Raw genomic sequence first — 18,568 nt, 5'->3', positions numbered from 1 at the left:
ACCATCTCCTCGTGATGGCTTTCTTAGCTGCAATTAGCAATATTCTGAACAGGTATAAGTCCTCATGTCCTATTATGCCCTCTGTCAGTCCAAGGTATAAACTATGAAACATATCTACTTTTAGAGTAAGATAGTCTTATCTTATTCAAAATGCAGGAGCCTGAAATATGAAAGCCATAATCTCCACCTCCTTCCACTTCAATGTCCCGTTTTGACTCTTCCTATTTTCTTCAATCTTTTATTGTGTTTTTCAGTGACATACTGGAATCATAGCTGGGGTTATGTTGTACTTAAGTTTTAATTCAACCAACCAATCAATCAATCAATCAATCAATCAATCAACCTTTATTTAAACCTTTGGAATGCATTGCAGTGCAAACTTCATGTTCAATGCAGTTGAGACTGACTAATGATATATTGCAGTTGATCTTGTGTGTGGAGATGATTCATTCTGTATCATTGAATATTTTGTATTTTATTTTATTCATTTTATTTATTTATTTTTATTGTATTTTTTAAATACTTTTTTATGGTGGATAGTTGGATTACATATGGCAAACATTGTTGCATATAGTGCCACTTTTCTTTTTCTTTTTTCTGTTTACAACATATATACCGGCCTGGGCCGTGGCTCAGCGGTCCAGGCACCTTGGCTGGTAAATCCAGTCTGGCAGTGTGCCGTGGGTTCGACTCCCGATCCCGACGGTCCTTACTGCATGTCACCCCCCCATCTCTCTCCCCTCTTCCTGTCAGCCTACTGTCTATCCCTCTGTTAAAGAAATAAAGGCGAAAGCCACAAAAAAACATTAAAGTTTTTACAACATACAACCAGTGAATAAACAACAAAGCAAAACAACATAATAAAAAAAGGAAATGGAAATAAACTAAATGCAACAAACACAAGGTCATGGGTCACACCATTGATCACAGTCATTGTGTCATTATGTCAAGCCATTTCTTGTCACAATCCCTGCCGTCACAGAAAGTGTGTGTGTGTGTGTGTGTGTGTGTGTGTGTGTGTGTGTGTGTGTGTGTGTGTGTGTGTGTGTGTGTGTGTGTGTGTGTGTGTGTGTGTGTGTGTGTGTGTGTGCCTTGGCAAGACCAATAGATGTGTGTGAATTAAATTTCATTAATTAAATATTATGTATACTATATGTCTTGAGCAACTTTGACTCTATAATGTGTGTGTATGTGTGTGTGTGTGCGCGTGCATGCGTGCGTGTGTGAGTGAGTGAGTGAGCATACATACATTTCTCAATCATATAGTAATTATCATTATTATCCGTCTGTTTTGCTTTTATTCTCAAATCTCTTATTAAGCAAATTAATATCCTCTAGGGGTGAACAGATATTATACTGGAGCGATATCAAGATATTAAATCTGACCCACCTGCTCCTCATCCAAACAGGATTTATTTTTATTGTACAGCAGACATTGCATTGAGGAGATATTCATGCTTTATCTTAAATGTGTATCCCCTCGTCGTCTTCTTCTTTGTGGTCTTCCTCCAGTGACCACGGACCCTCCAACAGGTGTGACAGTGAACCGTGTGGGTGAGCTGGAGGACCAGTTGAGTGTTCGCTGGGAGCCCTCGTCCGCTCTCAAAGACTTCCTGTTTCAGGCAAAGTACCAGATCCGTTACAGACTGGAAGACAGCCAGGACTGGAAGGTACAGAACACACACACGCACGCACGCACGCACGTACACACGCACGCACACACATTCACATTCTCTATTTCTTTCTCTCCAGCCACCCATATGCGTACGTGCATGCACACTTTCTCATTCTGTCTCTCACCCTCCAACACACACACACACACGCACACGCGCGCACACACACACACACACACACACACACACACACACACACACACACACACACACACACACACACACACAATAGACTCACAGATACACAGAAATGAATCGAAAAAGGCGGACAGACATAGACACCCATAGAGTGTACTGTACACACACACACACACACAAACACGCACGAGCGAGCACACACACACACAGATGCTTCGGCGCTGCACTGTCCCAGCTGGTTCTCATCCTCTGCCTCTAATCACCTATAATCTATTCTGATTGAGACCTGCGCTGCCAGATGAGTTAATTCTTTGGTCCATCGGTGAACTTTCATCCATCAATCAATCACACGCCTTGAAGTCCGACTACCACAGAGTGAAACAGACAGGCCAGGCCCTCTGTGTGCGCACGCTACCGTCTCCATCGCCTGCCTTGCTCTTTAGCGTCTGATGGAACGACTATGTGTCTTATACGTAAAAAGATACACGATGTGAACCTCCGCTATCCAGATGGCTCTTCCTGGAATTCTTTTTTGAGTCCTCTGGGTATGAGAGAAGCAGCTTCGGTAATTAAGAGGGAATTGCGCAGATGTAGAATAAAACCTGAGCTATATTTACTTGAGTGCCGGTGTCGCGCACCGAAAATAGCCTATCTACAAGCTCACGGCGGCTCGTGCTGTGATGCGATGTGCGCTTGTAAATCTGCTAGTGTTGATGCGCGACACTGGCACACAACTAAGTATAACTCTGGCTTCACCAAGTCTTTCCTAACAAATGGGGACAGAGAACAAAGAGGAGCGGAGAGACAGAGAGACGCGGACAGAGAGAGAGAGAATGAGCGAAGAGACAATTTTAATGGTAGAGTTGAAACTTTTAAAATGAATCCAAGAGGCTTTAAGGACTTCATAGAGAAAACAAACTCCATTTCCCTGCGAACGAGCCCTAATCATGAGGTCACGCTCAGGAATGAAGGGATCCATCTCAACTGTTAATGTCTTCAATATGGCTATAAATGGAGCTCAGCGGTGACTTCTAGATTTGGCTTCCCTATGTCAAATCATTAAGACCTGATGCCTGTAATTTCTGCACTCTGTTTTCTGTTGTAGTCACTCAAGGCAAGTGTTTATGGACAGAACGCCAGGGTGAAAGTGGTTATGGGCGAATTGTGATGAGCGTATTAGTTTTGGAGTGTGTGCATGCCGTGCGTGCATGTGATAATATGTATGTGTCTGCATTGTCTCTGTTTGAGGCTACCTTTTCTGCAAGTGTACAACTTTTACTTACTTACTAGGTGTGTGCGTGCGCGCGTGCGTGCGTGCGTGCGTGCGTGCGTGCGTGCGTGCGTGCGTGCGTGCGTGTGTGAGTGCGTGTGTGCATGTGCGTGCTGTGCATTTGCTCATCTGTCTGCCTAAGTGTCTGTATCAATTTGTCTGTGACTTTGTGCCTGGAAGTGTATATTTTAATGATAGTTTGCGTGCTTGTGGTGTGTGTGTGCCTTCCGCCTGTACATCTGAATGTACAGTACATCTGTGTGCCTGTACATCTGAATGTACAGTACATCTGTGTGCCTGTACATCTGAATGTACAGTACATCTGTGTGCCTGTACATCTGAATGTACAGTACATCTGTGTGCCTGTACATCTGAATGTACAGTACATCTGTGTGCCTGCACATCTGAATGTACAGTACATCTGTGTGCCTGTACATCTGAATGTACAGTACATCTGTGTTCCTGCCAGTGCACTTGCGCCCATGTGTAAGTTATGTGTCTCCTCAGATTCTGATCAGTAATAAGTAACCGGGAGCAGATTCTTCCCAGAGGACATGCTGCTATGTCAAATGTTTCTCTAAACATGTTGATTAGGAGCCAATAAACGATGTGGCGTGCATACTGGCGTGCATGTTGTTTATGTCTGTGCATGGTTTGCGGTTGTGTTTCCAGCATCTTGCTTCCGGCTTCTTCCTCAGTTTTTGCCCATTTGTATTCAAGATTGCGGTCAGACCTACAGCATTCAACCGCTCTCTCTTTGTCTCTCTGTGTCTTGTCTTTCTATATGTGCGTGTGTGTGTGTGTGTGTGTGTGTGTGTGTGTGTGTGTGTGTGTGTGTGTGTGTGTGTGTGTGTGTGTGTGTGTGTGTGTGTGCGTGTGCGTGCGTGTGTGTGTGCGCGTGCGTGCGTGTGTGCGTGTGTGTGTTCTTTCCCAGGTGATAGATGATGTGGGGAATCAGACATCTTGTCGATTGGCTGGTCTGAGGCCGGGAACGGTGTATTTCGTCCAGGTATGTTTGTAACGCGCGCACGCACCCGTGCACGCACACACACACACACACACACACACACACACACACACACACACACACACACACACACACACACACACACACACACACACACACACACACACACACACATACACACACACAGGCATGGGTCTTGACTGTGTGTGTCTGTTTGCATGGGTGTGTGCACACGTAAGTATATACATGTCCTGGTGTGTACATTAGTGGTCGTACAGAGTTTGTCTGTGTGATGTTTCAGTGGGAAACATGATAATGATGTTTTATTCTCTTCAGGTTCGCTGCAACCCCGTCGGGATCTTTGGCTCCCGCAAAGCAGGCATCTGGAGCGAATGGAGTCACTCCACTGCTGCATCCACACCCCACAGTGGTGAGCACATGGACCCACACCACACACACACACACACCCCACAGTGGTGAGCACATGGACCCACACCACACACACACACAAGCATCTCTCCCCTTTCATCTGCCTTGTTGTCTAGTCTCATGCTACCCTTTATTCTTTTGTTCCCATCTTGAATTCTCCCCTCTCTGTCTGTCTGTCTGTCTGTCTGTCTGTCTGTCTGTCTGTCTGTCTGTCTGTCTGTCTGTCTGTCTGTCTGTCTGTCTGTCTGTCTGTCTGTCTGTCTGTCTGTCTGTCTGTCTGTCTGTCTGTCTGTCTGTCTCTCTTTCTATATCCCCCTTTTCTCTCTTTCCTTCCAACATCATCCCTTTATGTCTGCTCCCTCCTCTGTTGGCATATATAATTTAATCCGTCACCTACAGTACCTATAACTGGGGTGCAATCCTTTTACTCCAACCCCCCACCAAGTCACTCCTCTAACGCTACACTCTCCTTTCTAGGAGAGCGTGTTTCATTAAAGAGCATCACAGATTAGAATACATCCCCAGTAACTTTGCACCCTCTCTTTTCTCTGCACTTTTATCCCCTCGATCTCGACTTCGATCTCGATCTCAGAGCGACTGATGTCAGGCTCCTGTGACTCCAAGTCCAGCGGGGACTCAAATTCCACCTTGCGCAGGGAGCTGAAACAGTTCTTCGGCTGGGTACGGAAGCATGCTTACGGCTGCAGCGGGATGTCCATGAAGCTGTACGACCAGTGGAGGATGCTAATGCAGAAATCCCACAAAGCACGCAACCAGGTAGGTAAGCATCGCTACGCAATGGAGGGAAGAGGCAGCGCAAATGCACACATTAAGTGCAATCTCACATGCATGTACACTGTAAAATAATACTGTCAATTTAGCTCTGAGAGTGTCAATATCAACGTGCAACTGGCACTCAGGATTTTGCATTGTGTATGCCCATACACTCTCTAACACACACACACACACACACACACACACACACACACACACACACACACACACATTCCTCACACAGATATCATCGCTACAAAAGTGAACTGACAGAGAAACCACTCTCTACGGGAAACGAAAGCTCTCTGATAGCTTAAGACCACAGTCACAGTTGTGTCCTGTTTGCTTCCAATCTATGCGAGCGAAGGATTGTTGCCTCGTCGCGTGGAGTTCACCTGGATGCCACGGCATGGGTTGGCCACTCACCTCCCCTTATGGTCCACATGTGTGACCATAACAAAACTGAAATGTACGTTAGAGAAGTAAAAATAAAAAATAAAAACGATTGACCGTTTGTGTGTTCAAACATGGTCGTTATAACTGCATGGCTACGGGTATCGGTGATACCCGCCCCCCTGCCTATGCTTAGGTGCCCTAACCACCAGGCATCACGTGAGGGTTGAGTTGAGAAGCCCGTATGTTCTGGCTGTTCACACCCACTAAGGTGCATCTTGGCCTCGTTAACTCGGCCCCACTCACTGAATGGAAAGAAAAGCAACCAATTGGCAATAATCAAGAATAAAGAACATTCATTGGTCAATCACTTACACAACAAGCGAAATATCGGCGCAGCATGTCCTTAAGACTTGTGCAACAACAGCAGCATGATATACAAAACGATATTACTTTAAATACTGGTTAAAATACCGGTGTTCACACAAAATAATAATAGCCGTAAATAACCTTAACAGCAGTGGGGGATATGTGGGGTGGGGGTATATAATTTAGCACCATATATACAGGTATGAAATATACGATAAGATATTCATAATCTATACATCGTCAGCATTAGCAGCAAAAAGAAAACTTTAGCAGCAAATAACAACAGGGAATGTTCAGAAGTGGGGGAGCTGAGCGCCTGAACATGTGTCCAGGTGTTTGTTTACAGTCTTCTGTTTGTGTAGTAAAGCAGTGCATGTGTTTGTGTAGTGTGTGTTTGTGTAGTAAAGCAGTGCATGTGTTTGTGTAGTGTGTGTTTGTGTAGTAAAGCAGTGCATGTGACAGAGTTATGTTCCCCGCGTGATTTGAGATGGAAACACCACTCCCTGGATAAAGCATTTTAGATAAAACAGAGAGCTGTTCTGCAATGCATCAAGTGGTTTCCTGTTCAATCTTGGCTAAATCTATTCTCATTGTTGTCTGGAGATTACAATCTCACAAATAGTCCACGCTCATATTTAAACATTGCCCCCAACTCGTCTATTTTCTTAATCGATTGGACATTCGGGAGTCAGATCTCAATGTGGAAATGAGGCGTTAAACCAATGTCCATTGTCAGATCTTCCTTGGTGACTCCTCTCTCTTCTTTGTAGACAAAGAGATGCCATTGTTGTTTGACCACGGATCTCTCCACCGATCACAGGATCTGAATAGGAAGTCTGGTGTGTCCAACATAATCTTATATCCAAAATGTAGCATGGGCATGTATAATATATTCATTTCCGAATCTGAAAGGCTTAAAAGAAAACAGCATAAGCAAGCCCTCTCATCCAGACAGCAAGACAAAGGAAAACTCAGCTCATAACACACACACACACACACACACACACACACACACACACACACACACACACACACACACAGGTATGCACACGACAGGACACGTTCTATATTATATACGCACGCGCACATACACTAAAGAAATCTCTTTTAAAAATGTTTGCGTGGCAATGATGTCTAATATGCTTTGTCTTTCATTTAGGTACTCCAAGGGGATAAGTCATAGCACACACTACTTTATACAAGAAGTATCCAAATCAAGACAAGAGATGTGAGTGTAATTTGTGTGTTTGCCTGTGTGTGTGTGCGTGCGTGTGTGAGAGAGAGAGAGAGAGAGAGAGAGAGCTTATTTTTGTTGGAGTGATTTACAAAGACTCTGGAAGGTCTTGAATATGGACTCTTCGTGGACATTTGAGGACACGCAAAGACAAACCAAGGGATTTTTTATGTTTTTGCTGTATGCGCCAATATGCACCTGTTTTAGACAATATGAGCACTATTTAACCTGACGTGGTGCAATTGGTGCGGCTTGGGAATGTGTCCTGGACATCAAAGAATCATTGCACAGGAAAAGAACACATGGACCGCTCTGCTTTCTTAGGAGCCGTTTTATCCAATGTTTTCCTTTAGTCTCCACCTGGTCCTCGTTGGAATGGAATAACCAATACCACAGATGCATTATTACATCAAGGCGTGCCTGTTGTCAGCGCGCATGACTCGGACATGTGTAAAGACCATGAAAGCAGCTTTTCAAGGCGAATAGGGTTAGACGCACAAGGTGCATTCTATAGAAGTGTTGGAGAGGTGTTCTAAAAGTGTTCTGGATGTTCTCCATGACTGTGTTCTTGACTCTGGAACCCCCGCCCACTCCACTCCACTCTGAAGACCTTGTGGTGACTGGTGACTCAAAACTAAGGGAATGGATCCAAAGCGCCATCTAGTGGTTATTGTATTGACTATTGAGGAGATGCTGCAGGCATCGACACCAATTTGAAGCTTTACCTTTCACTGTATTCTTGATCCCCCTAAAAAACATCTTAGCTGTATTTGTAATCTCAAACTTGATATATATGTCGAACACACAGCTGAGTGGTTGCTTAGCACCCCAGGATTTATTTGCTTTTGAGTAACAGTATGCGACTGATGAAATGATGTTGTTTGTGTAAGGAGACATTTCACTGCCTTTATTTTTGTACTGAACTGTACTGGCATATTTAAAAACAAAAATGTGTAAAGTTATGTTTTATTTCTAAGTTATGTTTAGTTAGTAAAAATGTAAATGACTGAAATGCTATTGACTGATGTTCTTTATAAAATGATCATTTCAAAAGATTGGAAATGTATTGACCACTGTGTACCGTGCACACTTTCCCATGTCCAGTGGACATGGGAAAAATAATTAGAGTATGTCTGCATTCTTTATGAGGGATAGGGCATCGCATATGTCATGTATCTTCACATATCTCTGAGACTGTACCTCTTCTGTGAAATTCAGAGATATGAGCATCAAAGTTTTAACTTGGTGTTTGATTTGGTGATAGTAATAATAAAAAACGTTTAGCCGCACACTCGTAGCTGCCAATGCCAAATGTTTTATTGTGGTCACAGAGACAAGACCAACGTTTTGTACATACAAGCTGCCTCCTTCCGAAAGCTTGTCTCTCCGAGTGTGCAGCTATATATTTGTTATTAGTGTTTATCCCGTTGGCTGGCACCTCTCAAGGACCGGCGTTGCTGTGCCAAACAACATTGGACCTAAACAACATTGTTTCAAAAGTGAAAACATCCCAGAGTAGAATGAATAAGTATAATGTGGGTAAACCATATTTTTTAAACAACAATTTACCTGCCAAAATGACATGACTTGACTAACAATGGGCATGTCACTTGCATCCACCCTTCAATTTCCCTGTTATTAACAGATTAAGGGTTAATGACTGCAAACCTGCTATTCCAGTATTGGATTTTAATTGGATTTTAATTGCAACAGTAGAAGACTTGACATCCCTGTGGAGCATGTGGATCTATGTAACATATGTGCCATGCTGTATGTGTGTATACGATACAAGTTTCCCTGAAGGAGAATGAACATAAAATACTGTAACACTCAGTCCTCCATTATTGACAATAATACCACGTACCTTTAGGTCAAGGATTCACTTGAAACAACAACATGCTTGTAATGGATGTACAGTTGACAATGCTGTCATCAGAGACCTGAACATTTAGAAATGGCTTCATATGACCCATCAGATTTTTCCATTTTGCTCAAATTGCAGTCTTCATCACCTCAAGACCCCTTATTCTGAGGTCATTTCTTTGACCTTTCCTGAAGATTAAAGACATAGTTACTGTCTATTGAAACATCCTTTTCCCTAGTAAGTCCCGAGTCGACTCACCCCATCTCTCACAGCAGTGACTTACATCCTCAAACATGTCCTCTGCTACCCACTGCTTTCTCTCACTGGGGATGAAGGTAACCCAATCTGGTGAATGTGTTTACAGTCAGTGCTTGGCTGTGTATGAGTCTGTCCCCCGTTGATGACACAGCCCGAGTCCAGTTACTAAGGCGGTCACCATTCAGAGTCACTGTTGGTTAATATTTAACCAGGCAGGGTAATTTTTTCTTAGTCAGGGTTCCACACACAAGGCTTTAGTTACCTCTCTCTTTAGGGATAGAATTAGGACAATGTGTAAGACAATCACAAATCTCGTTCCCTGGAAACCAAACATCACCTCGCTGAAAGGTCATCCTCTCACAGGACAAGACATTTAGGCCTACAATGTTTCAGGCAGGATTACATTTAGACTGAGATTACTTGTAGACATCTACTACAGTATATGGAATATGTTACTAAAACTGCTATTATAACAGAACTGTTTAGATAAACATTCTATCCAACATAAACATTCTATCCAATTCATAGAGAAATCTCTCATGATTGTATTATCATGACGACAAAGCTCGGCTTGTCAAAAATCAAAACGGCATCACTTAAAGAGTGCAAGTTCTTTCATTGTTAATAATACGGCGTAGGCGATTGAATGACTAGTAGTTCTAGTTACAACATATCCACTGTAGTAACCCACACCCAAAGCATTGGATGACAAATGAGCTAAATTACATGTAACACTTACATGATTAATGTTGCAGTGAGAGAACATGTTGCAGTTGAGAACATGAAGCAAGTGTTTTACATGCTGGACTCCCTGTTTCCCTCAATGAAAGCACCTCCTTTGTGTATCTTAACATTTTATCTTAATTCACTTTTGTGAAGAGTGATTTGTGTTGACCAACATTTTCCTCTCAGGTGTTAATACCCCCCCCCCCCCACACACACACACACACACACACACACACCAGAAGCAGCTCTTCTTTCTATGTCTTTGTGAGTCTCCAGAGGCCCCACTTATTTTCTTCAATCTCAATCTGTACCTTGTGATCAGCGGTGTGAAAACCTTTTGTCTTGTGGGGACCTTCAGAAGAGGAGGTGACGAGCAGACTCGGGCGTCACTGGGGCTTCGGAGCAGATAAGGTTTCCTTACCTTGTGATCATGTATAATTCAGCCCAGGAGATTGAGTTTTTTTTTCTTCTTTTACTCTGGCGAGAGCTACACGGGAGGAGGATGTACCCAAAGTGACAGGAGCTACACGGGAGGAGGATGTACCCAAAGTGACAGGAGCTACACGGGAGGAGGATGTACCCAAAGTGACAGGAGCGAAGAGAGAAAGAAGAAAGAAATAGGCTGACAGGTTATGGAAGGGGTGGTCAAGAGACGTCCCATAATCTCTGGTAGAGAGAGAGGTTAGTTAAAGTAGCGTGTGTGTGTGTGCGTGTGTGTGCGTGTGTGTGTGTGTGTGTGTGTGTGTGTGTGTGCGTGCGCGATTGTGTGTGTGTGAGAGAGTTTGGGTGTGTGCGTGCGTGTGTGCGTGCGTGTGTGTGTGTGTGTGAGAGAGAGTGCGTGCGTGCGTGCGTGCGTGCGTGCGTGCGTGCGTGCGTGCGTGCGTGCGTGCGTGCAGTATGTGTTTGGATACATCCACGTGCATATGATTGCGTTATTATGGCTTGGCTCTAAACAACCGTGCAGTAGTGTTTCACAACCTGTTTGAAAGTTCCACTTTGTTTAGAATCCAGTTCCAATCAAATAGGATTAGAAGGTTATTATGCATAACCATAGAAAACACATAAGGAAACACAACCATGTGGAAGTCATTACAGGATAAACAGTAGGGCCAAGGGATGATGTGATGTGTGCACATTATTTCCTGGAAATTAATGTATTCCAATCACCAACGTCCAGACTTGCACGCCCAATCATAATTGGGATTGCTGTCTTTGACATTGTTGATTTTGTTGTTTGTTTGTTTGTTTGGTAGATAGGATTGAGCAATTGAGTCTTTGCAATTATTATATGGAGCATGTTTTCTTACCCCTGTGTGTATATGTATAGGCCTATATGTGGTTTTCAATCAGTGGTCCGCTAAATGATGGAGAGTTGGTAACCAAATAGACCCCTATAGATTTAACTCTTGAGTTAAATTATTGTTAAACACCTGCATTACTTCATTTACAAGAAGTCTACACAATTAGAGCATGTAGAAGAATTGTTATTTTGATCAACATTTGCCTAAAGCATGGAATTGTAGACTAAACCTTATCCAATGACAACAAAATATTCTTTAGTTTTGGGTCTGAGAGGCTAAATGTCATCAAATGGTGGTCCGTGGCTCAAATGCAGAATAAATAATGGACCTTGATATGAAAAGGGTTGAAAACCACATAATCCCTCATTTTGGTTGTTGGTCCTCCTGATTGTTATAGGTCCAGGCCCCGGTCGCTATGGCCTGCCGCCAACTGTAGGCTACATCAACCATGATGTCACCAAACCCAGTAGCCCTGCCTACACCTTCCACAGTCGCATGAGCAGTGCCAGTGAGTTACATCTATTATTCTAAACCCACTGAATATATTCACATAGTGACATCCATTACTCTGAGTGTACGGATGTAACCAAAATGGACCCGGCGTAAGGTATCTAACACTCAGTTAAATGAACACTTATTCTGTGTTCTACAGTGGTCTCTGTGGACTCCAGCCCAGGGCCTCGGTACCATGTTGGTGGCAATGTGACCCGGTTTGGCCGCGTGCAAACCCCGTCCTACTCCATACAAGGCAGGGGGAAGCGGGCAGGTGAGAGCCATGTGTGGACTCGGAAAGACTGCAGTCAATTACTATGTTCTCTAGAGCCCAACCGATGCCAGATTTCCTTTGGGTCCAATGCCGATCCAGATTTTGGAGAGCCCTAGACCAGTGGCTGAGGCACACTGATGTCAATTCCAGGGGTGCCTCGGGATTTTGTGACAACAACATATTATTATTGCAATACAACTATACAAACAGTTATGAATTATTTTTTATTTAATATATTGGTACTTTGTGTACACATATTTCCCAATACATACACATTTGTATTTATTTATGTTAGCCGATAATACATGCCCAAAACAGGAACACTAAGTTGAAACTAGTATTGGCTGCATAACTGCAGTCAAAAATCACCCCCAGACAGTGAAACAATGCTGTGAAATTTGATTTCTCTGAGAAAGGTTGAGATTGTGTTTGGCCGTATGAGAGGAGAGGGGAGGCATCAGAGGAGAGGAGCATAAAGATGGCATAAAGAATAAAGAATAAAGATGGCAAAGAAAACACAAAACAAAAAACATCCACATTCTCCAGCTAATAATGATATGCATGTGTGTTGTTCTTTGTGAAGCGGATCAGTTTCAGACTCCGGGGCCGGGGGCTTACAGTCCAGAGAAGGCCCCACCTCTCAACGGTCAACGCAGACCACCCTCCTACACCATGAGCACCCGCACTCGATACCGTGCTGTGGATGCTGTACCTGCACCCAACAGGTAGGGTGTGTGTGTGTGTGTGTGTGTGTGTGTGTGTGTGTGTGTGTGTCTGTGTGTGTGTGTGTGTGTGTGTGTGTGTGTGTGTGTGTGTGTGTGTGTGTGTGTGTGTGTGTGTGTGTGCGTGTGCAGCTGCATGATAAACTCAATTTACACAAAGATGATATTGAAATAAATGTTTTGAGACTACATTTGAGACAAAATTAATGTAACGTACACTACAGTGTTCCGTCCGTTTGTGGTGGCGTGCCATTAGTCCCACGGCCTATTATCCTAAGCTTTCTCTAAATAGGGGGGGGGAGAGAGAGAGAGAGAGAGAGAGAGAGAGAGAGAGAGAGAGAGAGAGAGAGAGAGAAAGAAAGAATATAGTCAGAGCCGATGCAGTACATAGATTAAGAAGACAATACCCTGTAATATAGTCAGTGATCAGAGGATAATAATCTCTTCGGCTACAGCCACACTTTAGAAACACTAAGACTTCTGTACTGTAATGACTAAAACTTAAAGGAGAAGTCCCCCAAGTCGCGGAAGAACAAAGCTCTTCCAAAATCACCCGAGACAATTTAAAATCAACTTGCCCCTCCCATCCACCACCCGCTATCAGGTACAGCCTCCCCAGCGTGCTTGGCCCGAATGTTCCCCATAAGCCGTCCAGCGCCTGCTACAGCATCTCGGCCCGGAGGAGTTTTGGGGGGCCGTCTGAGGACCTGGCAGGGACCCCCGGACCGGGCCAATACAACAGCACCGAACCCGACGTCTTCCTCCATCGCCAGCCTTCCTTCTCCATGCAGGGCCGAACCAAGAGGCCCACTTACACCTCACGCATCCCCGGACCTGGAACCCACAGCCCGGAGAAGGTCCACTTGCACCTCCCCAAGGCGCCCTCCTTCACCCTGGGCATACGACACACTGAGTTTGTCACCCCACTGGTGGTGGATTTCATCGACTGACAATGTGTACACACCGCGCGCGCACACACACACACACACACACACACACACACACACACACACACACACACACACACACACACACACACACACACACACACACACACACACACACACACACACACACACAGTTTCCCAAACAGTGGGTCGGGTTGCAACGTTTATTTATGGGTCGCGGGTCTAAATATGATTTTAAAAAGTTTAAACAAAAGAAAATCACAACTTCTCATCAATTTAAAGTTCCAACATTTTATTATTTTATTTATATTTCATAAATAAAACCAGAAGATAAAAATATATAAATATCCATAAATATATTATAAAAATAAAAACGTTTAAGAAGTTTGTGAAAATAGAAGATCTACATTCTACAATCTCACAACGCAGCACGAAGTGACGCGTTGTGAGCTTGTAGATCTATCTTCACTAGTTTGGATCCCAGGCAAACATCTCTCTTTTGGGTCTAAGCTACAAAGTTTTGGAACCACTGTCTCAGTACAAATGATTCATAAGGGTTCATTTGGTTACATAGAGTCTCTGAGTTACAAATGGAAACGTGAACCACTTAAACACCATTATACTAGTACTCCATGGCCCCCTCCTTTTTCCTCTACACCAGATCTCTTTACCAATAATAGCAGTTCTACAGTACAGCTTGTAGATCTTTTATTTTTCCCGAATGTTCCCTTATTATTCTATTTCCCAGAATAGCGTGTGGTTAATGTATATGTAATGTATGGATATAGATAGTCTGGCTTTGGTCATAAAAGTCGTATTTTATTTTTTCACATTATTGAAGACTAGATCGGTGAACGTTGGGCAATGGCCTACTTGGAACGCTGCAAGTTGGAAATGTATGGCCCATCCAGAATGGTTCTCTTTTTTTATGTGGATTACAGACGTACACTACACATGTATGTATACAGTACGTACATACAGAGACACAAGTAAATAGACCGTCCGACAGTCTGAACAGTATTATGAAGAAATATAACATGTGATCATAATGATAGAATGTATGCAAATAGTCCATGTTTTTCACTTTGTAATTTGTCCATTGAAAATAACTAACCATCCACGGAAAACAGTTGCTCATTTTTGCCAGTGCATGGTGGACAGTAACAATGTACTTACATTTTTTAAGTATACACACTTTACTTATTTTTTGGGACTATTAGTCCACTATTATTTAAAAGATAATTACAATTTATGGAGGTTGTTGTTACTCATTACTTTTAAGTTGCATTTTCTTATTTTTCTAAAATGGGATTTGCCACAGAATTCTCTCCTGTCACCACTAGAGGCCTGTTCACCTCGTTTGAGTGGACAGTACTATAGAAGTAATAAAAAGGTCAAGTTTGATTTCTGTATGCTGACGTTTTTAATAGCATTTCACTGGGCTTTGTGGCTCTGCAAGCAAGTCAGTGGTTTCACCAAGTTACCACATTCTGTAACTGCATTGTGAAAACAATTGATCTAAAAATATTATTTTTTTTACTTTTGAATACTTGAGTATTTTAAAATCAAATACTTTCAGTATCTGTAACTCAAGTACAATTCTTACTAAGCAACTTTCACTTGTAGTGGAGTAATATTTAACCAGGAGTAGTAGTATACTTGTATACTAGTATACAAGTATGGCGTAGTGTACTTTTCCACCACACATTGCTAGTTTAAAACACGAGTCTCTAGGGCAGCGGCTCTCAAGGTGGGGTCCAGGGACCCTCAGGGTTCCTTGAGGGGGTTCCAAATGGACCTCCCTCACCCTGAGAATGATACGAAGGGACCCATACAGGTCGGTTTTTCATTCATACTCTCTCAGAGTTATGGGGGTCCATGGGAGAACCACTGCTCTACCCCTGCTTTGGTATGGTGACTTTAACGGCGTTGCTCCAACTGCTGCACTCTCCCAGGCCCAGCAGCTCCATGGAACACACCTGGACCATGTAGGTCCTGTCTGTGGTCAGTCCTTTCAGCTCCACCCTGCTATTCTCATATGGTCCCAGCTGTGGAGGACAGAAAACAAAAAATAAATAAAATCTTTTAATTTACACAGAATGGATTCCCACATTGCAAACACAGTAATACTTTAAATGCATCAATAAATCGATGGACATCTTTAATGACAAAATACATATGCATAATCATAGCCTATTTGTACTTTTAAGGATAAAAGACAACATCCATTGTCCTGTCTGTGTGTGTGTGTGTGTGTGTGTGTGTGTGCGTGCGTGCGTGCAAACATATCAGAGTGCTACATATCAACAAACAACCCCCCTCCTTTTTTTTAAATTGTATTGTTAAATGGCAGCCATGTCACAGGCATCCTTATCCATGTGTTTCTCTAGTTGTAATTAACTTGTTTTTCAGAACATTTTCATCACACCTTAAGACATCTCTGAGCATGTCTGGGTACTGTTATATATAATCCTTGCAACAGTTGGCTGATGGCTAAGGCTTCCAAAAATTAGATAAAAGTCCAAGGATGCACTTTTGCTTTTTTATTTCACCTGTGCAGCAGGCCCCGGACAAAATTACTTAATACAAAAAATACAAAATAAGACTGGACATAAAAAAAGACCCTTGGCTAGTGTGCTCTGTTTGTTAGCCCAGGCCAAAACTGAGCAAAAATTCCAGCCTCCAATATATAGCAAGTGGACCATACCAAAACACAATTAGTAATTGGTCATTCAGTCCACTAAAAATACAGCATTATCTACTTACACTATTACAATGTTTTACAAAACAAATTTCAAATACATATTTCAGGTGCCAATAAAATCACTCACCATATTATTAAAATTAGCTGTGTTGTAACCCATGAAACAAACACCCCTCCTCCTCCACAGTACTTGGCACCTTCCAATCAACATAATTGATAGCACTAACAATAAATTCATGTTTCTGACTCGATAAAGTAAGAAAAAAAACAATAAATTCACACATGTTTCTTTGTGTTGTTTTTGTCAGAAGTACTGTATGTAAAGAAGCATGCAACACAAACACTACTAGTACTAAACATACATACTTCCCAGCGTCCCAGCCAGACACCAGTTTGATGGTTTTGGAAGCTGGTAGCTGTGTAGTGTGTTCCTAATTAGTCTACTGTGTATAGGGCACAGGCAGTGACAATCCTAATAATTTAATAATATTGTATAAAATGCTTCCTGGGTTATGTTTTTCAAATAGACTTTGCTCTGCTTTAGGTGTTACCAGTTTTAGTTCTGCTTTATTTTTAATTAATATTATTCACAATTAGTTTTTGTTTAGTTTTCCAGTTTATTCTATTTTATTTTATTAATAGTAATATGTCTATGTAGGCCTACATCAGTGTGTCAAAAAGTCACTCTCAGTACAGGTCTTTGCATTATTACTTAATGGTGGAGATGTATTGATAGTTCACTTTGATCTGGTCCTCAGGCCTACTTGAGGATTCTCTTTATTTTTCTATTATAATCATAGTCAACAAACTAACACAAATAATAATTAATTATAGTTATATTAGTTAAACTCTTAGTTTCAATTTAGCTTCACTTTTTGTTTTTTTCTTGACGTTTTCTAAAATGGTCATGGTCATTATTTTAGTTTTTGTTTAATTTGAATTAACCACATTCATTTTGCTTTAGTAGTAAGAGTAACTCTTGAGCATGTGCAAATCGCACCAAATGGACCCCATTTTGTTCTATTTGTAGCCTACACTCTCATGAACCACGCATATATGGATATAGTCTTACTTGAACAGTGCGTTTGGTGCCCCTGGTTTCCCACTGGTACTGAATCTGGTATTTTAAGGGGAAGATATCAAGGTTGGACCAAGTGGGGGGAGGGGCCCATTCCACTAACAACTTCTTGAAACCCACAGGGGAAACCCGCATGTCCACTGGAGGGTCTGGTTTCACTGCAGACACAGAGAAACAGAGAGGGAGGAAGTGAGAGAGAGGAGAGAGAGAGAGAGAGAGAGAAAGAGAGAGAGAGAGAGAGAGAGAGAGAGAGAGAGAGACATACACAGATGAAACAAAACCAATGTTACCATTGTCCTATAACTAGCACAATATTGTTTCTAAAAATACACTGTATGTTTGTATTATCTGAACTAATTACAATATACTTCACTTTAGAGAGAGTGTCCCCTATCCTACTATCTGCATAAAGAAGAAGGAGTATTACTATTATGAATAGGCTCTACATAATGGAACTCTGGATCTCACCAATATCCTCCAACATAAAGCTTGTGAAGTTGGAACTGCTTCCCAGAGAGTTCACGGCTGTGACGTTGATGATGTAGTCGGTGAGAAGCTTCAGATCCTCCAGGTGGCAGTTCATTACCTGCAGGACATGCAGTGGGATGGGCAAACAATGTATGATGATACACTGACTCGAGACCCAACTCTATCATTGGACTTGAAATATTCACATTTTATTTAGCCAATACTTTTTTCCCCTTTTTTTCTCTCAATTTAAGAGTAGGCCAATGAATTCCTCCAAACACACATTTTCAGTGTTATCACTGCTGTTGTGCCCTACTTGCTCATCTGCCCCCACCGGGAGGACGCCCGTGCCTCCGTCCAACGACCTCCCGACCAACAATCCCTGCTGTGCTGACAGGTGCCGCACTAGGAGGGCCACCATGCAGCTAGGGCAAGAACCCTCCACACACATTTCTGTCGCCTATACTATACTATTGCACCCTAATGGCACAGTGAGGTGCCCCAACCGGGAGGATGTAGCCGCTCC

At 42.7% G+C, this 18,568-nt stretch overlaps 3 protein-coding genes across 4 annotated transcripts in view; 2 read left to right on the top strand and 1 right to left on the bottom strand.

Moving 5' to 3' along the window:
* Window positions 1-9,069, top strand: part of crlf1a (cytokine receptor-like factor 1a) — a 22,466-nt gene extending 13,397 nt beyond the window's left edge. The window contains exons 5-9 of one of the 2 annotated variants that reach the window (XM_079528211.1): window positions 1,513-1,670; window positions 4,016-4,090; window positions 4,385-4,478; window positions 5,070-5,254; window positions 7,173-9,069. In XM_079528211.1, coding sequence (XP_079384337.1) covers window positions 1,513-1,670; window positions 4,016-4,090; window positions 4,385-4,478; window positions 5,070-5,254; window positions 7,173-7,196 — 536 coding nt within the window. In that variant the 3' untranslated portion in view covers window positions 7,197-9,069. Of the gene's footprint in view, window positions 1-1,512; window positions 1,671-4,015; window positions 4,091-4,384; window positions 4,479-5,069; window positions 5,259-7,172 lie in introns of both variants that reach the window. The other variant, XM_079528212.1, reaches the window with a different exon arrangement.
* Window positions 9,070-10,727: 1,658 nt separating this feature from the next.
* odf3l2a (outer dense fiber of sperm tails 3-like 2a) lies at window positions 10,728-13,834 on the top strand (the record flags this gene model as incomplete). The annotated part of the gene is made up of 5 exons (XM_079527611.1): window positions 10,728-10,776; window positions 11,794-11,904; window positions 12,049-12,162; window positions 12,746-12,887; window positions 13,489-13,834. 5 exons carry the CDS (start codon window positions 10,728-10,730, stop codon window positions 13,832-13,834), a joined length of 762 nt encoding a protein of 253 aa, XP_079383737.1.
* A 1,010-nt stretch (window positions 13,835-14,844) lies between these two features.
* Window positions 14,845-18,463, bottom strand: ebi3 (Epstein-Barr virus induced 3; the record flags this gene model as incomplete). Its single annotated transcript, XM_079527467.1, has 4 exons — window positions 14,845-15,840; window positions 17,569-17,732; window positions 18,043-18,160; window positions 18,359-18,463. 4 exons carry the CDS (start codon window positions 18,461-18,463, stop codon window positions 15,688-15,690), a joined length of 540 nt encoding a protein of 179 aa, XP_079383593.1. The 3' UTR covers window positions 14,845-15,687.
* Between the last annotated feature and the right edge of the window lie 105 nt (window positions 18,464-18,568).

Source organism: Electrona antarctica (assembly GCF_951216825.1).
Source record: "Electrona antarctica genome assembly, chromosome: 18".
In the NCBI taxonomy this organism is placed as follows: domain Eukaryota; kingdom Metazoa; phylum Chordata; class Actinopteri; order Myctophiformes; family Myctophidae; genus Electrona; species Electrona antarctica.
The sequence above is the reverse complement of the archived record's forward strand: the minus strand, read 5'-3'. Positions and strand labels throughout refer to the sequence as shown.